The 24,429-nt window shown below is 30.6% G+C and overlaps 1 protein-coding gene across 4 annotated transcripts in view; it reads left to right on the plus strand.

Moving 5' to 3' along the window:
- Positions 1–24,429, plus strand: part of LOC107446235 (La-related protein 4B) — a 137,522-nt gene that overhangs the window by 107,540 nt on the left and 5,553 nt on the right. For all 4 annotated transcript variants that reach the window (XM_016060829.3, XM_043040609.2, XM_016060830.3 and 1 more), the window contains 7 exons: positions 755–919; positions 4,564–4,740; positions 7,339–7,416; positions 10,073–10,161; positions 10,280–10,889; positions 14,467–14,669; positions 23,598–24,321. In XM_016060829.3, coding sequence (XP_015916315.1) covers positions 755–919; positions 4,564–4,740; positions 7,339–7,416; positions 10,073–10,161; positions 10,280–10,889; positions 14,467–14,669; positions 23,598–24,321 — 2,046 coding nt within the window. The remainder of the gene's footprint in view (positions 1–754; positions 920–4,563; positions 4,741–7,338; positions 7,417–10,072; positions 10,162–10,279; positions 10,890–14,466; positions 14,670–23,597; positions 24,322–24,429) is intronic.

The raw sequence follows: 24,429 nt of genomic DNA on the forward strand, positions 1-24,429 counted from the left end.
AAAGAAACTTCTCTCCCTTCTATGGTTCATTCAATAAAAAATAAGATAAGAATTCGACCCCCTGTTGAATGAGATAGGTTTCTCCAAACTTCATTCAAGTCAAGGAATTGACATTGATTTCTATGAACTCGCCGCTTACCACCCACATTTTTCCTTAACTCTTACACTATGAATATCGCAGGAAAATGCCAGCTTAAAAATTCTTTAAACTTCGAAAAAATAAAATTTTATTAATAAGAACAAAAGAAGCTGAAATATTGCACGTTTGATTTATTATGTAGTCAAAATTTTGATTTTAAAAAGCGGTGGCATTGATTTTATTAAAGGATGTTTTTAACATGTATTAATATTGTAACGATTCGGTTCTTGCCGATTTGATTTTATAAAGCGGCTGATTTTATTATCCAGTGATTTTATTAGCGGCGGGCACTGTATTTCCAAATATTTTTTTTTTTTAAAGTTGGGTTTAACAATAAAAACAGCTTTTTGTAGCGATTCAGAAAACCAGAAAAATCAGTTATCCGGAATAGCGATGGTCCCGATCGTTCTGGATAATCGATTCCCTACTGTATCAGGATTCTAAATGCCACATGCACAAATAAATTTTATCAAATGGTGATTATTTAAATTCATATATGACTCAAATAAAAGGCGCTTGGATCACAAAGGGGTGAACTGAATTATTATTAGTTTATTTTATGCATCAAATATTATCTTTTTGCAAAATGTATCTTTAATTAAACTTTTATTTCAGGAACTTGAAGAGCTGTTTAGTAGTGAAAATTGTCCAAAATTTTTACGGTGTGAATTTGCCCATAATAACAGTTGGTATGTGTTGTTTGAATCTGATGCTGATACACAAAAAGCCTATCAATATTTAAGAGAAGAAGCCAAAACTTTTCATGGGAAACCAGTTATGGTATGTATTACTCTTAATCATTGAAGTATTCAATCAATATTGTAAAAAAAATATATATATATATTAGCTTTATTTCAGTAAAAATATTGTTTGAATCAAAGAAATGGATATCAAATAGCTGTCCTTCAATTTAGGTTTTAATTTTTGTAAAAAAAATACCTTGTATTTTTATGTGTACGTTTATAGAATCTGCACTACTTTTTTTTATTTTATTTATTTAATGATAACCTGATTGGGTGATTCTATAAATACAAGAATAATTTCAAACTATTCTATATTGCCACGCTATTCTATATTGCCCAGAAATTATCCACATATATGTCTCAAATAAAAGGCACTTGGATCACAAAGTGTCATTTAGCTGTACATTTTAAAAAAATAGCTTTTTTTTTGTTGCACATTAATAATAAGAGTTGAATATTCTAACCTTTAAAATGAAACAAATCTTTTAAGAACTACAAAATGCAGCTTTCTACTTATTTGCTAATTTTAATATTAGCGCAGGGTTCCCGCGTCCTTGAAAAGTACTTGAATTTCATTTTGATTTTCAAGGGCCCCTAGAAGTACTTGAAAATGATATTAAATCCTTGAAAATTTAGAAATGACCTTGAAAATATTGAACACTCAGGAAAACAGCCCTATTTCCAGTATTTCTATGTTTAACTTTATGACGCGCGTAAGTGTGAGAGAATGATTTCCCCGTCTTTCAGATGATGACACGTACTGTTTGATTTTATGTATGTTTGGCTGATTTTAGGAATTTTAAATAATGGGAACTGCGCCAGATTCTGACAAAATCTCGATTCTTATTCAGGCGATTTTAATATCGATCTTCGTATTAGACTTATTTAAAAATTATGTGTTGCAGGGATGAAAGACTTCCACGAAAAAGCAGAAATCCGCTATTTTTCCCCAATTTTGAAAATTTCCGACCATGTTCCAAAAACTAAAATTTTTGGGAAGTCCTATTGGAGAAACCCAAGCCGCCCGAACGATAGTCGGATTACCGCGACTTCTGCTATAGAGTGGAAAGGAGTCTAAGCGTTTCGTTACGAGCGCCGATATTTGATTTTTTTGTTTGTTTGGCTGATTTTTGGAATTTTAAATATTAGGAACTGCACCGGAATTTGCTAAAATCGCGGTTTTTAATCAAACGATTTTAATATCAATCATCGATTTTTGTATTTAACTGATTTAAAACTTACGTGTTGCAATTTTTTTACGCTATTTAAAAATCGTACTAGCAAATCCTATTCACTCAATTTCAAAATCCAATATCGCGATTTGTATTTAAGCGTTTTAAATACCCAATATCGCGATTTGTATTCTCGTGAGTTTAAAATCCAACGTCGCGATTCGTATTCACGCATTTTTAAATCCAATTTTGCGATTCGTTATCGCGCAGTTGTAATATCAGATATCGTTTTTCGTATTTGTACGCTATTTAAAAATTACTCACTGCGATTCGTATTCACATGATCTAAAAATTATGCATCGTGATTCTTATTTACGCGATTTAAAAATTCAATATCGCAATTTGTATTTTCGTGTCTTTAAAATCCAACAGTGTGATTCGTAATCACGGGATTTTATAAATCCAAAATCACGATTCATATTCACGCGATTTTTAAATCCAATATCGTTATTTGTATTCACGCGATTTTAAAATCCAATATCGTGATTTGTATTTTCGTGTTTTTAAAATCCAATATCGCGATTCATGTTCACACGATTTTAAAATACGATATCGCGATTCATGTTCACACGATTTTAAGATCCAAAATCGCGATTCATATTCACTCGATTTTAAAATCCAATATCAAGATTCATATTCACACGATTTTAAAACCCAATATCACGATTATTGAAAGAAGTAGAAGTAAGCTTTCTCTTGAATTAGTTACTGTAAAGATGTGATATATTTTTCATTAGTAAGTAATTTAATAGTCGCACCTTCCTATAATTGCTTAATTTTTTTTAATATATTAGTGGTCAAAATTTTTAAATTATATTTAACACAAATTTAAAGTTAACTGTCTAAATGCTTCAGCCACTTTAAATATTGAATAAAAATCTCCCAGCGTAGTTAAAAGTTGCTTTTATAAATCTCAGTATCATATAGAGCACTCCCCCCCCCCCTCCTAGTGACCTGCGTTGTAAAAGTTCAGCTTTTTTTATTTTTGTCCACTTTAATGCCTGGTGTTGCAATTCGTTTTCGCGTGATTCAAAAATCGTACTCGCAATTCCCATTAAAGCAATTTAAAAATCTAATATCGCGATTTGTACTTAAGCGTTTTTTTAGCGCAATTAGTTTTTCCGCGAGTTTAAAATCCAATGTCGCTATTCGTATTCACGCATTTTGCGATATCAAACATCGATTTTCGTATTTATACTCGATTTGAAAACTACTCGTTGCAATTCATATTCACGTGACCATGTCAAGTGCGTATGATCGATGCTACTGAAAAAAAGTTAATTCAAGTATGAGTGGTTAATTAAAAAAGTCAGTGACCAAAATTGTTACTAAGAACCTATCAGAAGGTATTGAGGTGAAAGTTGGCAACTGTTTCAATTTAAAATGGTTGACTGGTAATAGATTTAAAATGATAATCAAGCCGCAACATCCAATAATTGATTAATTTTCTTAAATAGAAAAGTTCAAAATTATATTTAAGAACAATTTAAATTTCACTGTCTAAATGCTTCTGCCACTTTAAATATTAAATAAAAGTCTCCCGGCAGAGTTGTTTTTAAATATCTAATTGATATCACAGTATTATATAGAACATTCCCCCCTACCCCGTCTTCTGCCCGAATCTTTGTTTATTCAGACTTTGTATACCTAGCTTAAAATAAGCCTTAATGCAAAATTCAAACCTGACGTTTTTATGCATCATGAATTTTATTCTCCACTTGATGCCAATCACCCTTGTTTTTTTTATATATATATACTTAGATCACTTTCCGAAATCAAGAGAGAGCAATGGAAGTCTTATTCTTCAGTACTGCTATTATCGACTAACATTTATCGTCAAAACATTTTAGTTTAAAATGTTAAATTTTAGTCTATCTTTAACTAAAATTTAAGTCCTTGAGAATCTTATAATAAGTCTTGTAAAGTACTTGAATTTTATTTTTATAGTAGAGCATGAACCCTGTAGCGTAATGCATTAACTAATTAATTGCGTTTATTTATTTTTTTGTGACACTACCATAATTTTCTATTTATTTCAAACTATTGTTCATTGTTGTGCATAAAATTACAGTAAATTCTGTTAAAACTTTCTGTTCTGAACAAAGCAATTCTGAAACTAAAGGTAGTATACTTTATTATTCTTTTATAATAAATTTTACCTTTCTCATACTTAAGTGGAGTAAGTTATTCTTTTTTCGGGGGAGTGTTCTTTTTAAAAGCATCTGGTATGTGTTTACTACTTCGAAAATTGTCCTGAATATTTTGCAAAATATTGTCTTGATTTATGTTATATTTGTTATTATCTTTGGCCTGCTTTTAGACCTGTGATTTGTTACTTCTCAAAATCTTGACATTTGAATTAAACTAAGTACAAAGAGTAAGAAAAATTTCAATTGAGTAAGTGTTTAACTACGTAAAATTACTTATTGAACGTCTTTTAATATTTCAGGCTCGTATTAAGGCTAAAGCATTTACGTCGGCTCCTTTTACTAATGCATATAAAAATGGAGCTCCTACTACAATGGAACCAGAGTCTTATAACACTCAAAATGTAAACCAGGCGCCACAAACTCCTCTTCAATATACTTATACTAATGTTCCAAATGATAGCTATAATAATCAACAGGTATGTATTTCCTTTTCATTTTATGCCTTAGAGCAGTGATTCTCAACCTTTTTTTTGTGGCGGCACACTTTTAACGATTTCGAAATTTGACGGCACACAAAAAAAAAATTTAGTTTAAAACTTGTTTACTTACCTATAATACACTGTGTTAATAGTCTGTGATAATAATTTTGAATGTGAAACAAAATAATANAGTTGAATATTAATAGACGTAAACTCAGAATTGTGTCGGCTGTTCAACGCTTCAAAGGAAGGGGAAAAATAAAATTATCTTCTTTTGAGGGAGAAACATTCTAATACCTTATATTTTTGAAACCAAAATGTAAATGAGATACTTCGAAAGGAAAATAAGTTTTCTTGTCTGATTTCGTATCTTAAAATATCGTCTGTATTACTAAATTAGCATATAAAATTTCAATTTTTTTTTCCAACCATTTAATTAATGTATAAAATACAATCATTAATCTAAAAGTAATTCAGATTTTCTTTTTTTCTTTTTCTCTGCATTGTACCTTTATGCTATAAAGAGTTAGCTTAAAATTCTTACGAAATTTCTTTTAAAGCATATCCAGCTAAAAAAAAAATAAGCATTATTCAATCACTATTGTCATTAAAGTAATTTTAAGTACCGGAAATTCATTTTCGTGACGATTAATAATAACCTGTTAACACGCAATGTCGCGCAACCATGATTGCCATAATATTATATATATATATATATATATATACTTTTCTTTAATTTAAACTTCACTCGTAATAAAAAAAGCATTTGAATTTTTATTGTATCATTTCCAATATTTAGCGGCACATTTTAAGAATTTGGCGGCACTGTGGTTGAGAATCACTGCCTTAGAGACTAGGGTTGTAACGAATAGGGATTTGGCCGATCTCCAAATGTTTGTCAATCAAATAGCAACTTTTATTTCTTTTTTTAAAGAAATCCTTAATGAATATCTTATACATAAATGAGTTCATGCATTTGTGAAAGAATTAACCAGAACTTAGCTGTATGATTGCAAAGGGAAACTACGATAGTTATCTGTAGAAATATTCATAAGTAAAAAATTAACAGCTATAAAAAAAATAAAGCTGAAAAATAGAGAAAAAAATAACCCCTTGATTCATAAAATTAAACTTTAATGCTGAAAAGAATATTTTCTAGAAAAAAATATCCATGAAACGCTAAAAGAAATGTGGTATATCAGAAACTGTTTTTAAAAAAATTTCTTGCTTTGAGAAAAATGACCATAAAGCAAATTAACTGTATAATACGAAGAAAAAAAATTTTAACATCTTAATTGTTGAAAGAAAATATTGAGGCTGAACAACTCAGTACAGTAGAAGTCTTTTTAAGTGCTGTGTTGCTAATAACAAAAGTGTTTTTGAAAAATAAACACAATAGAAGCTAAAACAAAAAAAAAAATTCTTAATTTTCAAGAAAGAAATTTCATATTAAAAATCTGAGAAACTGCCTATGGCAGAATCGCGGCGACATTGTCGTAGAACATTACACAGTTCTTGCCGAAAGATTTTTTATTAAAAAAAAGTTTGCATTTGAGTATTTACTTTTTAAGTCAATAGTTCTATTGAATTTTTAGTGGTTATTGCCATTGATTTCTCCATAGTTTTTATTTCCAATATTTTTATACAACATTATTTATTACAACGACCTATTCTCGACCTAATTGAGGAGTTCGATCTTTTTTCGGCAATTACTGCTACATATTTCATGATGTTTCATTATTTTTTTACAATGATGATTATTTATAAAATGGGAGGAAGAAAATAATTTGTGCACCCCCCTCCCCAAGCAAAATGCAAGAGTATCACCCGCAATATTAGAATAAAAAATTGTTAAATATATATTTTTGCAAACACAGCACTTTGGTTATTTTAAATTCGTAACATATATGTTTGTTATTATTAAAGTATTTTGTAGAAAGGTATTAATGCTAAAGAGTTTGGTCACAGATAGCTCGAGAAAATTCTGCCTCAGGGACATCACGTCTCTTCAAGTTGCCTTTTTTATTACATTGAAGAAACATTGAAAAAAGAAAAAAAAGCCATATCATAATAGAAGCACCTATTTAAAAAAACATTTTAGCATTGAAAATCAGTTTTCTGTAGTACCATTCCAGAAAAATAGTGTCTCTCTATAATAAAAACAGCATCACAAAAATATATTAACGTTTTGAAATTTTTGACTTTTCAGAATATATTTTTTAAAAAATAATTTGAGTACAGAATGCATGGTTCAGTGTAAAGTAATGAAGTTTCAATTTTTCAAAAAAAAATTTTTTTTTAATTGTCTTTTAGAACTTACAGGTGTGTGTAAAAAAAATTTCTAATTGTGTGAGAAAAAATTATACAAAACGTTGTTATATGAAAATCTATTTTTAAAAAATGGAGGATTTTAGAATATTCTACATAATATTTGGCCGACTGAATATTCGTCGGCCAAATATTTGACAAAAGGGCAGAGTGCCCATTAGTGGCCAGACATTCGTTACATCCCTATTAGAGACTGGTAAACTGTATTTGCTGGCAATTCGCATTTGCTTTTTTTCTTTTCTTGATATTAGGGATTTATTTGTCTAGGTTTGTCCTCCATTTTATCCCCCAACTATGCTCCAAACATGGGCACCAACTACTCCAGCCTGTGTTGACCTGGGGACTGTAAGTATCACAACTTTTTTATTTATTGTAACCCTGTTCCTGATCAAAACCCATTAATTTTATTCTTTAAATTTTATTAGATTGTAATTTTAAAACCATTTATTTTTACAGTTTATTTATATTTATTTTACAGATTTTATTAATTCAACATGAGGTATTCTTTTGCTTTTTGAAATATCTTTTTTCTTTAGTGGATTATAAGGTAGTTGTTTTGAAAGACTCCATTAATACTTTCGGGATAAGATGATAAAACATAAGTGTGTACTAAATAAAGAAAAGAATTTTACAATCAATTTTCATACCTTAATTAGGGTTACTTTGACTTGGATTAACATAGAAAGATCCAAATGTATAAAAACTTCCTATATGATAGTTGAGATACACTTAGTTTCAAATTCATGTACTAAAAGTTAATATACTAAAACTAGGAGGCTTCGCCCCCTGCTCGCTGGCGCTCACCAACCCCCGGAACTGCTTTCACAGTTCATTTCGGATTGCTTCGCAATCCAATGCTCCCTCATTGGATACATTCTTAACGTCTAGTTTTTGTATACTTTTTTGAATACTGAAGTTCCGAAAACTTTTCACTGTAGAAAATTCTAAACCTGTACATTTCAATATTAATTTAAAATTGCAAACAGTTCACATATTTTTCTTAATCACACTATTCTAAATTTCAGTTGTTGAGAAAAGTAACTGTTGTAAGTTTTGTTTTAAAGTCTTTCCCACCAGAGGGCTAAAGCCATGTGTTGTAAAACAATATGAAATAGTAGTCTGCCACTGAACGCTGGATGTAAAGCATCGGCTTTGATGAAGATAATTTTGTATTTTTAATTCACTGAAGGGCGCCACCTTAATAATATGGAATTTGTAAAATAAATATATATACAGTAGAGTCCCGATAAACCGAGATTCCGCTTTAACCGAGCTATCAAATATTTTAAGGATTTCTTTGTTCTAGTTTATTTTTCATTTTTAAAAATACCGCCGAAAAATAAATCTGAATTTTATCTTCCAAACACTCGGGAAAACAAAATCTAACAACTCTATCCCATGAAATGATCTTTAATACCGTCAATAATGAAAATGAACCTAGCGGAGATGATGAAGACAGTGACGATGAAAATCAACACATAAAAATCTCTCACACAGATGAACTTAAAGCTGTCGAAAATGCTACTGAATACATAGGACAACAAAAAAAGGCGACACCAGTTTTCCTGTTATCCCTAAAAAATGGCGAAACATTGCTGCAGAAAAGCACCAAAGTTATGTAAAACGAAAAACGATTAAGGACTTCTTTTAAGTATAAACTCTTTAATTCTCGCAAAGTATATTTTTTAAGTTTTTTCAAGTAAGTTTTTTTAATAATAATAGGAATTGTATGTGGTATACTCATATAAATTTTATATTTCTTAAATATATTACATTTATACCAACTCTTTTTCTTTCTTTTTTTATACTCTTCGTTTTAGCCGAGTTTTTCAGTTATCCGAGTTAGTCGTGGTCCACATTAACTCGGATAATCGGGACTCTACTGTATTTTTGATTGTTGATGAAGCCGATCATTTTGTGTTTTCACCAGTGTTCAGAAGCTGAACAACTATAAGTTTTTTATTTTATCACAAGAAAATAAAATGTATAAAAGACAAAGAAAAGAGTAAGAAAATGAATATAGTCATAGAAAAAGTTAAAATTATAATATAGTATTTGTCAGTTAAAATAAAACTTTTTGTTTAAGTCATTGCTAACAATTCAAATTTCTCTGAGGCAGTTCTAAAGTATAAATTAATGTAGTATTGTAATGTTGAAACACGATAGTTTTAGTTTTGATGTCAACGATGCAATTCAATTTTTCACAAAAACGATTGTTTCCATAGTTAAGTTCAATGTCAACTATTCAAATTTTTCTGAGGCAACTCTTAACCTCTAAATATTATTTTTTTTATTTACACATTTCTAAGTGTCAGTATTCAACCACAAAACAACTTAAAGTCCTCAAATTTAGCATGAAGTTGTAAAATGTAATGAAAGAGGGTCATAGCAATAATGAAAGTAGAAGTAAAGTTAGTACTGTAAAATTAAAGCTATATTTTTAATCAATGAGCCAAGTTCTTCAAGAAGCAGTTGTAGAAGTAGATTTTTTATTTAAAACTTTTTATAGAATTTCTTTAAGAACACAATTGTTAATTTGGGCATTTGGCGATACAACACTTTTAGAATTGAAGGATTTGTAACGTCAAGCGCTGAGGTATCATAATTTTGATCTAGTTGCGCTTCTATATCATTTTGATTTATGTTGCTAATAAACTTTCAAAAAATTCTATGGCTGGCAACAGCATTTTTATTTTTTAAGTTGTTTATTTTTTTTCTTTAGAGAATTCGTTATTTTTTTAGCGAAATGTTTTTTAACCTAACAGAATTCTTTGCCGACTGTTTTCTCTATAAATGAAGAAAATAAAGTAAATATTTAACTGTTGTGAAAAGAATCTTATTTAGTTGTACAAAGCTCTAAGTGTTAGTTTAGTTGTACAAAGCTCTAAGTGGATAGTGTTAATCTCCATTTTTTCTATTTATAATTAGTAATATTATAATTTTTCGCAAATGGGCATTCACAATTTCCTGTGTCAGTTATTTATTTTTTTATTTTTTGTAGGTTCTTTCAGTTAATGGCCTTTCTCCTCAGGCAGCTTTCAGACCATTAAATAATAGCTCAAACAGACACAACTATGCATCTAGAGACAAGTAAGTCATACAGTTTTATCATAACTTTAAGTTATTAATGCTATTATATCCATTAAATGTACTTAAATTTTGAAGTTTAGTCTTCAGGAAGTTAATTTTCTTTTTTATATTTGTGTAGTGAGCAAAGCAGGTATTTTAACCGAAACCAGTCAGCATCCTATCTTCAAAGACAGCAACTTCATCAGCAGGCTTCTTTTCCAAATATTGTGAATACCAATAATTGTACTTTTGATTATGTGCCCTATGCATCACGATCAAGAAACATACATAATTTTGGTGTGGACATGAGCTTTTTTACTGCTCCCAATTTGTATTATAACAAATTGCCATCTATTTATCCTGCACACACCTCGCAAACACGGCACAACCCGGTTATAGTGCCAAGAAATCAAGTGGGTATTGGTGCAATAAATAGTCAAGACCAAAGTTACCTCTCGGTGGGGAACAATGCGTCTTTGGCCTATTCCCGGGATTCGGGAACCTCTGCAAATACTTCTTCAAAACAGGGTGGTGAAAATCAAACCAGAGAAAACTGGATGAATGCCAACAGACAACGAAATAAAAGATGGTGGAAAGAAAATGGACCTTCCAACAGTGGTAGAAATTATTCCGAAAACTCTAATGGAACATTCAATAAGTCTCAAACTGAAAATGAAGCTAAACCAGAGTCTCCCAAATTTGATTTAGAAACAACATCATTTCCTCCTCTTCCTGGCAGTGCTTGCTTGGTAAGTAAATAATTTTATTAATCCTTACTGAGTCATTCTATGTGAGATCAATTGCTTTTCTCACGACCCTTTAACTTTCTAGAAAATTAGGTGCACATAATAAAGAAAATTCTACAAATTTCTAATTTGTAAATAATTAGCGTATGGGCTTGCAAACATATATAGTAGTGACTATTTTACTAATTGCAGTAAAATAATATTTTTGCTACACTATCCTTCTGTCCATCTACCAATTTGTTGCCTGAGATCTCAACATTGACTGTGTAGAGTTAACTGAATATTTTTCAAAATCTTTGTCAATCATTAACTATTACAAGCTACACGACAGATTTTAATTATTTTTTAGGTTTAATAGTTTTGTCAAATAAATGTATGCAGTTCAAGTAAACTTAGATTACAAAAAAGGTTACTATATGTGCTTGTGTTTTTTTTTTTCGCAATCTAGCGGAATAAACTTATACTTAGGATAGATATTTGAGCAGATGAAATTTAATGGCTATGTTTTATTAAAATATAAATTCCTGAATCTTTTATCCCTACTGTCTGGGTTGATGGGGTGGCAGGTGATAGGGAAAACAATCAGGGAATTTTTTCAAAGTTTTAAAACAATTACCGCTAAATGCTTCATGAAATTTCTGATGGGTTTTTTTTCTCACTAACTCATAATTTTTTCAATCATTTCCTGATGGTTTTCCAAATTCTGATGTATTTAATACAATATTACGACATGCAAATTTAGAATGTGAACAATCACTTTTTTGAAGTGTTTGAATTGTAATGATTCCATCGTAATTTTGCATCTTTTGATATATATATATATATATTTTTTTTTCACAAATTTATTTTCAGCCTCTTTCACATGATTTTTCAGTTCTGATAATTTTTTCATGCAATTTTATAAAGACTTAAAAATTTCAAAAAATTATTTTTCTTGGCACTTGTGATTCCATCGTGACTTCACCCTTGAATCTGTCATTTTTCAGATGTTATTTATCATTCTTGACCTTTTCCTCCTGCAGGGTGAATACTCACCTGGATTTATCATATAATATTTTTTACACCGGCAGGGAAATTCTGATAAAAACCTAGAAAAATCTGGGAATTTTTAAGAGAAACTGGAATTTTTTTTCTTCGATCTTCTTAGTTTTACTAATTTCCTTATTATAAATTAATTTACTATGTGTTAAACCCACTTTTTTGGGGGCGGAAATGTATCGCCAAACGCTTAAACAGGGTGCGTAGCGTTTGTAAAAAGTACTTAAAGGTGCTTTTTTTGGGGATTTCGTTTTTAAAAGCTTTTAAAGGTCCATTTTTCAGCTGGCGTTTTTAAAAAGTACTTTTTTTTCCCGAATAATTTTTTTTCTCCCTTCAATGATATCCCATGCATTACACGAAAAATGGGGTGTTTGCTACGGAATCATTCACGCGGACTTCATGTTGTACCCACGTTATGACTTGCGCATGCACGCACACTTGAAACCGAAACCCGAGTGCTCCAATTCGGATGGAGAATATCAGATCCTTATGAAATGTTTTTCTTTTTAATTTATTTTAATTTTATTATTGTTTATTTTATTTTACTTCTAACACTTTTTTGACGTAGGGGGTAAGGGTACTTTTGTTCTGAGTTCAGGGTCAAGTTGAATTCACTCGATGATGTGGGTAAGTACTGATTGTTTCGATTTACGTCTGTTTCTTTTTGGGTTTTTTTTTTAACGCTAAAACTGTTTATAAAAAGTTTTTGTTTATCACTGATTGAATATGAATTTTTTGAGTGCTTGAAAATTTTTGTAAAGTGCTTGAAAAGTTTTTAAAAAGTGCTTATTTTTGATTCAAAGATTTGGCTACGCACCCTGTTAAAGTATCTTTAACATAGCAATGCTTTATCCAAATTTGCACCATTATATTCTTTCTTAAACTAGAATGCTGCACAAAACTCTCCCATGGAAGTGCTTCCCATTGGTGGAAGGAACTTCTGCTTTCAAGTAAAGTTTGTTTGTTTGTTTTTCCTATTTCTTAGTTTCCTAGTCTCTTCTAATGTTTTTTGGGTTACTTTTTATTTGTCGTTTGGTACACTTTGTGCAAAAACTACTTGAAGTAACACATTGAAACATATTTATCCAATTAAAACAATATTCTACAAGCATAACATATTTTCTTCACATATATGTTAGTGTTTTAAAAATAAATGTGCCAAAACATTTAAAAAAACAAATTTCTAAGTTGTTAAAATAAATTTAAAATCTAATTATTATTTTTTTAAGATATGTTTAAAAAAATTTAACATTTTGGATAAAATACTTCATAATCTTGGCACTTTTCATGTACCCATTCTGGCTCTATGAAGAAAAAAACATGCTGGTCTGGAAATATTTTAGATTTTACCTGGAAAATAGAAATTGAAAACCTAATTTCAGTGGTAACCCTGACCTAGTTTTTTAAACTCTTTTTTTTATTTTTTTTATTTGATTTAAATTCACTTTTTGGCTATTTTGTAAATCCAGTTGTTTTTTCAGCAATTTCCACTTTTTTTCTACTTATGATATTCTTTATACGATGTTATTACGGCAAGTGTGCATTTTGAGCTTAAAGTATCACTTTTTGACGTGCTTGGTTTGCAACGATTTGAGTTATTCTTCCAAGTTATGGACCATTTTTCATCAATAATTGGTCTTTTTTAGGGGGGACTTTCTGGGCTTGTTTGTTTTTTTATTTTTCCTTTTTTTTTTTTTCTCCCTCAGATATTCTAAATTTGTTTAGATGTGGATAGTGCCCAGTCTTCAGATTGATACAAAAATATGCTACTATTGTTTTAAATCTTGATTGTTTGTTAGAGTATAAATCTTTTTAAGCTGGTCTAAAAACAATTTTTATGACTTAAATAAGGCTAGTTTAAAAATATAAAAACATGAGTTTTCAGAAACTTATCTGCACAGATAGTATGAAAGCTCTTCCTTCTTGCTTGGGAAAATGTAATCTGCTGAAAAGCAGAGTTAATTTCGCCAAATTCGATGTACTTATTCATTTTCACCCTTCTAACCGCTCTTATGCCCAAGTGTGGTGAAAATGAGCAGCATAAGGATATTGTCGCATTCTTAACTTTTTCTTTAATCTAATCAATATAAGTAATTACCATCAGAATAGCTGAAAAGAAATTTTACTCAATTTTCTATTGAAATTGATTAAAATTGCCTTAAAAAATAATTTACATGTAAAAATTATGAAATATTTTTGTTAAAATAAGAGTGTTCAATATGTTCAGGTATCTCACATAGCCAGAAGGAGAACCTTTCTTAGTATTTAAATTACATTTTTACATTCTTATTTCATTTTTGTAAAAAACTACCTTTATCAAAATATTTTGGAATTTCATATTGAATTTCACAAGAATTACTTTATAATTTGTGTCCATTACATCAAATTTCATTTAAATTTAAAAATGATTTATCCCAAAGTAATTTATCTAACATACTGTGTTTAGTAAAATTGTTTGGATTTTGTGTTTAACTTAACTGTTTGTAATTTTTTATCCACATTTTGTTGAATGTTCATTAAGTTTGAGTTCAACTTTTTAAAGGAAACTGTTGATGTTGATGTCTATGAGAGTAGGTTGTCTGATATAGTTAAAGGGACTGTTAAGCCTGCTACACGAGACACTAAAACTCAAACCTCTGAATCTGCTCTGGTTTGCACAACTAAAGATAGCTCCACTATCACTGTAGTTGATGAAGCAGTTATTCCCACTGATGGTGCCTTCACTCCTCCTGCATCACCTGAATCGTAAGTATTGATTAAATTTCTGTTGGGGATTCATTTCAATTTAAGTATAACTTTTCTGAGCCTCCAAAAATAAAAAGTGCTGTGAACTCTGCATAATATTTCAAAACAGATCTGCTCTAACAAAAATACAAAACTTTTATTCTTTCTCTCTTTCAGCTTTCTTATCAGTATCCTATTGAAAAACAGGTAGTCATGTCTTCATAGTTGTTAATTGTAAGGAAATATATGTTTATTCCTCAGGGCTGCCACAGCATTTAAAGGCCTTAATGCTTCAATTTTAAAAATGTTTTAAGAAATGATTAAAACAAAAAATATTAAGATGTTATAAGAGTAGAATATATGAATGTGTAATGTCTCTCACTTTTTTATTTTCCTAATTATATACCAATTGCATTAAAACCATTTTTTTCCGTTTCGGGATTGGTCAATATTTAGTGGTACTTCTATTAACATTTTATAAACAAAAAAGTTATGCTATAATAGCTTGTTTCTTTACAACTGCATCCACAAACAGTATGTAGACATTTTGGGGGGGGGGCAGCTTTGGTCTCTCTGTTTCTCTTGTCAGAGAAAAAAAACTGAATACAAGGCCCTTTTCTTAGGCATTTTTTTTTTTCAATAGGATGTTAAGCATCTTCACCCAATTTTCAGGAATTTTTTTCCTCGCCAACACTGGCGATAATATCTGCTAATGTGTGATGGGGCCAAATTTCCCTTAAGAATTTGCTGTTCCCAAAAAAGTGGAATTTTTGGGTGAAATACTGACTTTGTGCTCCTTGTTCAATTACTGTTAAGTAGGCAGCTAAGTGCTTCAAAGCAGATATGATGTAAATGTATTTGTATCTTGAAAGAGCCTTTTTCAGCTTTTTCATTGCTCACATTCATATGCATTTAAAACGTTTTCATGGTGAATCACCTGCGATGCAGTTCTTGGATAATATTGTTAGCTCCAAGTAAGGCAGTATTTTAAAGACATTGAAGTTGATAATGGCAACAATTGGAAGAAGCCTTTTATTAAAATTGGCTTGTCAGCCAATTTTAATCGATTTAGGCTTCTTGGATTGTTTTTGTTAAATTAACACTGAGTGATAAGAAAAAATTTCTCATAAATATTCAATCTATGCTAACTAAAGCTATTGTAAGTTTAAATTTGCTTTTTTTTTTCTGGTTGATATTTCAAGGGCATGGAGTGTTTATTACCAAAATTGCTCATCATTGTACTTTTAAAATTACTAATTTGAATTGATGTTTGAAATATGGAAAACTAATCTATTGGTCAAAACAAATTTGATTTTGCTACATGGCATTTCTGACCCTGAAAGGGACTTTTAGATAAAGCCCCATAAGCAGAATATTTTCAAATGTTCTCCAACAGGACTTATTAATTTATACATATGTTCTGCAAGCATTTCACAGCGAAAAAAGTCAACTTTCGTTAAAATGCTATATTTTCATTTATTAAAGTACAGGATCCTACACAGATACACAACATTTTTTTAAACCAAAACAGACATTCTTGATTTGTTACTTCTTCAATTTTTTGAAGTACAAAATTTTGTTAATGACTATAATTATGAATTGTTAATAAAATGACTATGATATGAAGGTTCGAACATAAAATAAGGGCTGCCTTAGAAGTCTTTCGAAGGGCCCACATGGTGCACGATTTGCAAACACAAACATTCGTCGGTCTGTTGTTCCAACAACTTCTTAATCTCCATCGAAAGCATTTGGTTTTTTAGAAACAATTCTGTCAGTTGTGAATCCCCACAATTTACAACATCTTAGAATTTAATTCTTTTACGGCAAGATGAAATTGTTCTGCGATGTACGTCACAGTTTTAGGCACTTTCTGCTTCTGAGAATAAAGCTATGCTCTCTCTCAATTGTTGTAGTGAAAGTGACATCCAAAACAGTCGCAGAAATGTCAGTACAACTAAATATTAACTTTCATGGAAATAAAAACGATTTATTTAGAGACATATTAAAAGTAACACATTGCACTCTGATAAAATAACAAAACAACAACAAAAAGTAAGAACACAGCATAACTACTACAGATTAAGGATGGCGCCAAGAGATGCGTGTGCTCGACCAACAGCAAATGATAAAAACCAGCTTACCACTCTTAGTTTATGATATCACAGATATATGTTGAATGCATGATAGTAGTACAATGCCAAAAACTGTTTTTACAAAACTGAAAAAGATCTAAACTTTATTACAATTAATCAAACAATGAAAAATCCTTTTTAGTATTTATTTAACTTAACACGCGGGAGCCCTTCTCATGCTTTCAACAAATATAGTGGACATTTTTACAAAGCCTATAAGTTAAACTTACTCCTAACATGTTTAACAGTAAAAAAATTATCATAAATTAAATTTCATAATGATATTGTACGTTAATGTGTATGGGTCAACTCTTTTCAATACATGGATGCGAACAATCAATTGCAGATTGTCACTAAATATATTTAAATTTATGGCTTTTAAATTTAATTCCTTACACTAATCTATTATTTGATTAATCCACATTACCTCTTTAGCAGCATTAATTGCAGTCACATACTCAGATTCCTTAGTAGATAAACTCACAGATTTTTGTTTGAAAGTTCAGCAAAGTATGTTAGATAAAGTTTTATATTAAAAAAGAACATATTATTGCACGCTCATATATTCTGTCATTCTTATTATTTTGAGTCACAGTAACGATTTATATTTCATTCCTCAATATTTTACACTTTTAGAAAATAGTCTGGAGTATTCTGAACATAACCTAGTAGTCTTGTTTCCTAGTAGTCCAATGTTTCCTTGAAATTGTGATAATATATTTATCACATAACAAATATTCGGCCTTACGCGAACAGCTATATCGGACAATTAACCCAAATTGTTTTGCCATTTCATCCACTTCTCTTTTAGCTGTTGATGACAAGGATGGTAATCTGCAATGATGTCTAAGGAAATTTAAAGCTAGAGAATGTTTTACAAACTTTTTGGATGAAAATCTCACCCTCCTTTTGGACAGATTCAACGCCTAACAATTTATGAGTTTTACCCACAAAAAAAATTTTTTTTAAATTATCACCTAAAAGTATAACACTATTTACTTAATCTTTCGTTATAGCAAAAATTATATCTATATAATCAAGAAATTATTGTAAAGTTATGTAAATCAGGCTGATTTCAATAGTGTTATGAATTCTATCTAATGTCAAATTTTCTTTCTAGATCATTTCTTCGTATCTTTCAACAAAATCTTGCAGAATCTATTGGCAAACAACTTTTCTTCTGCAATTGCTTTTCATTTAATTTTAGGCTCAAAATAAAGGTTTTCTTTTTTTTTTTAATGATCCTGGAAATAGATATGCCCTGCGCGTGTTGTTTCTTGAACCAAAGACTGCTTCATCAAGCTTTTCAGTTTTAGCTTCTTTTTTTTCCCTTTTTTTAAAAAAAATATATTTTTACTGTCCTAAGGCCTTTGATGAATCCATCTTTGAATAAAAATCCTCTGTTTGAGCTTTGTTGTATTTCCAATCTCCTATTGTGGTTTCACAGACTCCAAATTTCTGATTCTTTTTTTCCAAACTTTCACCATTATTCTTTTAATAACCTCAAGCTTTAATTTTTAAGCTCTGGCTTAATTTTTCCACATTGAAACAGCTTTCTTTTTTTGGTTCAGCATTACTAGCACCATGGTCAGACTTGAAAGGATTAAAGCTAAGGTGTGTGATTTTGTAATTTTGTCCCCACAAATTTTCTTTTCTGCACGCTTCTTTTCTTTTCTGCATGCAGTAAACTCTTTCAGTGTTTTTTTCAGGGGAAGAAACAGAAAATTCAGTTGATCGAACTCAGTTAATCCTAAACTTTTCTTTCATAAATCTAAGGCTAATATCCAACTTTTAATTTTGGGAGATTTTTAAACAGTCTTTATAATTTTTAGGAACTGCAGTAATTCTCAACATTGTTATAGGATTTTAATCTTATATTTAAACTTTCAATATTCTAATAGATACTAGTTCTATTATCTAGACATGGTATTAAATTGGGTTTTACTTTTCTACATCACTTACCCATATCTTCACCTGAGGTACTTTCATGTTAATCTGGATGTTCTGGTTTTAAAACTAGCAGAACTATGCTTACATGGGTTTGGTGCCCAGCACGGCTTCCGCACATCTTGTATTATGGTCGAAACGAGCATTGATTGTTTCAACAAGTATACTCCAAATTCTATAACCTTTTGTATGCATTGCATAACCTAATCATAATCCCTTCTTTAGATCTCATTTGAAGTTTATTTCTCAACTGTTTTGGTTGACCTACAAATGCTAAACAACCAAAAGTTTTCATATAACTGACTGATGGTTTTCTACCACTATAAAACTCAAAGGGAGTTTTAATTTGGTTTTATGACATACTTCTATTAAAAATGTAAGTAAGGCTTCGGCCCAAAAAGCATCTAATTTACTAGATTTTTAATATTCTCTAAGGCTGTCAAGTACACTCACAGGGTTCTTGCTGTCCTAAAAAAGTGCTAAAATTTTTCCCCAACTTTTTTAGGGCCTAAAAAGTGCTAAAATTTCTTCTGAGTGCTAAAAAAGTGCTAAATATTTTATATATTGGCGTTTTGAATTTTTTTTTGAGCGGTCGGATTCCTTAAATCGGTTTCCCTAAATCCTTAAATTCTGTTGCCTTCGGCTCTTCTGCTGCCTCCATCTTTTTAGAAGATTCTTGGGCTTTGGGGAAAAAAGTTCTTTCTTCTGAGATTTTATGGGCTTTAAAAGTTGTAGAAAGCTACTACTCCTACAATTCTTCCAAAGACACTGGAAAATTATTTAGTACAATGTTTCCAGACAGTTCAATAGCACGTCATTTCGCCTGCAGTGAATCTAAGTGTGCATATCTCTGTCATTTTGGACTTGCACCTCATTTTAGCTTGATGAGTCTTTGAACAAAGCGACACAGCAGAAGCAGTTGGATATACATATCCACTTTTGAAACCCAGATAAGAACATTGTAGAGACGCGATACTTAACATCTGCTTTTCTGGGCCATTCTGCAGCAGATGACCTTTTAGCCTGCTTTTATTCATCAGTCAAAAATGTAGACCTGAAGAAATCATTGCAGATTTCTATGGACGGTCCTGCTGTCAATTGGAAGTTTTATAATAATATTCAAGAAGATTTGTTAAAAGAACATGGTGTTCAATGCAATACAATAGGAAGTTGTGGGCTTTATATTTTAAATAATGCATTCTACAAAGGTGAATCTGAAACAGAATGGCTCATTGGTTCCATGCTGAGCTCAATCTTCTATCTTTTTAAACATTCACCCACAAGAAAAGAAGATTTTATTAATCAATCAACTGAGAACAAATTACCACTAAGATTTTGTAACCACCGTTGGCTGGAAAATGCACCTGCAGCTGAAAGAGCAATATTGCTTTGGAATGATCTGAAATCTTATGTGAAAAATGTTGGCAAGTTTAGAAAAGTGAAATGTAAATCCTTTTTAACTTTACAAGAAGCAATAAAAGACAAATTAATTCTTTTTAAGCTGTCGGAGCTAGTTTCACCATTTTTGAAACTGTATCAAGCAGATCGGCCACTTTTACCAATTTTTGCTGCAGATATCCAGGATTTGGTATTACATAGTGTGCAATTATATAACATTCTGAAGCCAGAATCTATAGAAAACTTAAATTCTCTGGAGAAACTCTGCCATTTTAGTTTTTGTGATGAAAAGAATTGTGTCTCTGACAAAAATCAGTGTAGGTTTTAAAGGTGACCAAATTTTAAAGCAGCTGTTGGCCTCAAAAGTTATTTCTGACCGGGATCATATGAATATAAAGAAAGATTGCAGAAAGTTTATCACCAAAATGTTAGAAACTTTACTGGAGAAATGTCCAATAAACTATTCTGTTGTAAGAAATGCTGCTTGTATCAATCCAAAATTAATGTCAGAAAACAAAAGCAAGTGTGTTCTAAAAATGAGAAGCATATTAAATTACTTAAGTCAAAAAAAGAAAATTGAGGAAAAAGATTGTGACAAAATTGAGCCGCAATTTGCATCATGTATAGATTAATTATGTAATTTTTACTTCATGAATCGTTAAACACTTTATTTGTACATTTTTAATATCATGTATAGATTAAGTATGTTATTTTTACTTTACATCAAGTGCTAATTTTTTTTTCATAGTCCTAAAAAAGTCCTAATTTTTTTTTTTTTTTTTGAAATAGAGCAAGAACCCTGACTCAGCTTTTATACCTTCATTTTCAAGAAAAGCACTAAACTCTTTAACAATATTCCATGCCATTATCAGTTCTAACATTTTCAATTTTAGAGTTTAAAAAATCTTGCAGATTTCTCTTTAATGGAAAAATCAGTAACTTTTCTGGAAAAATCTTCTGTAATGGAATGAAAATACTGGCCTTCAATATGAAATGTCAGGCATTGGTGGACCACATACCGCCATTATACTTAAATTTAATCTTCTACCTTGTACTTAAATTTGGCTTAAATGAAATTCTTTTAGATTTAGCTAATTTGCATTTTATATAATTACTATCTGACACAAATATTAGGTAATCCTTTCACATTAAAATTTTTGCTTACTTGAGTTATATAATCACAATTCATGTGGCATCTTAAGTGCCAGATATCTAGATCATTTGACTGAACACAGATATTAAATAACTTCTCATTCACATCACTAACATTGTCAATAACTAAATCTTTATCAGGTTTAGAATAAGTATTAGGTTTAAATAATATAAGCCATTAACCCTTTTACAATAGAGAATCCTCTCATTCTCACAATTATACAGAGAAATAAAATTTTTAGCAGCCACAAACTAACCTCCAGCTTCCTCTATTACAGAACCAGAAATAAGATTTCTTCTAAGTTAAAAAAGATAATTAGTCTTAAATAGGGGTGCACAATTTGAGTGAAAAATCACTTACACAGCATGTAGATTAATGAAGGGAATATCTTTATCTAATATATATAGAATATCTTTATATTCTATATATAATATTTATAGAATATCTTTAATCTAACAGCAAACAGACTAATTTCTTCACTTGAGGTATATTTAAGTCGAAGAATTGGTCCAGTAATTGGATCACTCTTGCTCTCGTAGTTGTCTCAAAATGCTGCTTGCATTTTTCCTAAGCAGTGGTCACCGAGATCAAACTTCAGTATTCCAAGTCAACACTAAGAAATTTGTATATGTGTGCCCTATCATACTTCCAGAGATATTCTTGACTTTTTGGTTTGAATCTGTAGGTAAGGCAGAATTTTCTTTCCATGTTCTCCAATTTGACAAAAAGTCCAGAGATTCCATGATCTATAACTCAATGATTCTACGATCAAAAGGGGCATCTTTGCTCACTCCATACTAAATTCAATTCTTCGTAATCTTCAGCAGTAGCCATCAAATTCATATATATAGTGATTCAGATTCCAAACTAAACTTCTTTTAAAAAAATGCGCATTATTGGCTTTGTCTGCTTCAGAAAATGCTACAACAAAAAGCAAGAATATACAACATAACTATCTTCAACTGGACCTTAAGTACTCTACTGCTACATAGAAGGGATGACGTTATAAGCTACGTGTGAGAAGCCAACCGCAAATGGGGAAAAGGCCAACCAAACACTTGCAATCTATGGTATCACAGACATAAGTTGAATGTATGAGACTGCTGCATCACTAAGAACTGATTCCACAAAACTGAAAAAGATCTGACCTTTATTACAATCTATCAAAGAAAAAAGCTTTTAGTATTTGATTATTTAACAGCAAATTCCATTATTTTACATTAGTGAAATAAGTCATCAGGGTTACCACTCCACAGGGAGAATAGGGAAAATCTGGAAAATACAGGGAATTAAATGGTAACCACTCAAAGCGTAATCTATTTGATATTTCAGCTATACTAAACTATTTCATTTACTATAGCATTAGTTAAGTATGTCCAGCTATTTTTACAGCAATTAAAACTAATAGGTATAGTTAGCCCAATATAGCTCACACAAGAGCACAGTAATTGATGTTTCCTGTTAATGTATTGTGTATAATATGTACAGGGAAAACACATGGAAACACACTTTTATTGTATCTTGATATATAAATAATTAGTAATTAGTGTAATTCACTTCTGAAATTTAGTTCTTTTTGTTTGTTATAGGACACAAAAATTTATATGCTCAGAGTGGAAATCTTCAGTGGATCTGTGAATTTCCACTTAATGTGTATAAATTATTATTATTTACCTCTTATATTGCTATTTGTGTAAGGATCTACTGAATTTTCCTCTTTTTTGTATCTCTGATGTTTTCACTCCTGTCAGCTGCATATCCTTCGAAACTTGAAAATAGAGAATCCTAATTGGGGGAAAAATTACGTTTTATAATACTGTGATAGCAATTTTATTATAGGAAGGTTTTATTATGGTTTTATATTATGATTAAGTAGCTGATTTTTTTATTATGATTAAGTAGCTGATTTTTTTATTAGTGGTGGTCACTATTTAGCAAATTGTAAAAAGATAATCAATGGCTGCTATTGTGTATATTTTGAATCACTTTAAAGAGAGAACTAAATGTTAATCACTTAATTAAATGTTAATGCATAGTTCCCCATAAGTTAGGATTAAAAAGTATTACAGCCAATGTTACACTTCTAGTAGCACCATTATTTGTTAAACAATTATTTGCTGCAATACAAGTGATGAATTTTTGTCATGAATATGCATGTTATTTATGCTATGTTAAAAAGCATGTTGGGAAGGGGAATAACAAAGAAAATGCATTCTATCTTTGATTTGTTTATTCCGAGTGTATTGTTTACTGCCACTCTATATATGCCTATTTGATTGTAAAATTATAAAGCTCATATTTGGTTCATTTTTGTAGTGTCAAAGAGACGGTGACCATGAATGATGCATTAATCGTAGATAACTTTCAAGAACCTGATGATTGGGAAGAATATGCTGATTCTCCCAATAATAGCACTCCTTCCAACACCAGTATTAATATAAACAGTGTTGTACCTGAGGTACAAACAACATTCAGTGCAAGTAATACTCCTGCCTTTCTATCTGTGTCTACAAACTCTATGATGAATGGCTCTGTTACAATGACTGAAAGTGCCACCAGCACTACCTCTTTGCCTGACACTGAACCAATCACAAATGTTCCTAGTGAAATTGTAAATGAAAGCAAACAAACTGCTACTGTTAAATTGCCAAAAGCAAAACAGTTTGACTCTCTGCCGAAAAATAGGCCACTGTGTGATACTCCTTCACCAAAGAATAAGACTCCAGACTCATCCTCAGTGAAGAACAAATTTGATACGTTTAAAGACAGATCATCAGTAATCCCTAAGCACAGTAGGACATTTTCAAATAGTAAAGAAAGTTCCTTTAAAGAGAGAGTTAATGACGTTATGCCCCCTACTTCGAAAACTATTGAGCATAATGTATCAAATAAGTGTGCTGAGGTGGTGTGTTCTGTCAAGGATAAGACTTCGAAAAGGGTGCTAGAGTCTAATTCAAACAAAAATAAAACATCAGAGCCAGAGTCATCTTTGTTGTCTGTTAATGGGCATGCTGATAGTGAATCTACTGCAAGCAGTGAAGTAAGTAACTTGAGTCTCCCTTTAATCTTTTGTAAAATTTAATGCATTTAACTAAAATTGTTTAATAAGCATATTTTTTCAAATTAAAAATTTAGGAAAATTTAGCTG

Source organism: Parasteatoda tepidariorum, chromosome 3 (genome assembly GCF_043381705.1).
Source record: "Parasteatoda tepidariorum isolate YZ-2023 chromosome 3, CAS_Ptep_4.0, whole genome shotgun sequence".
Taxonomy (NCBI): Eukaryota; Metazoa; Arthropoda; class Arachnida; order Araneae; family Theridiidae; genus Parasteatoda; species Parasteatoda tepidariorum.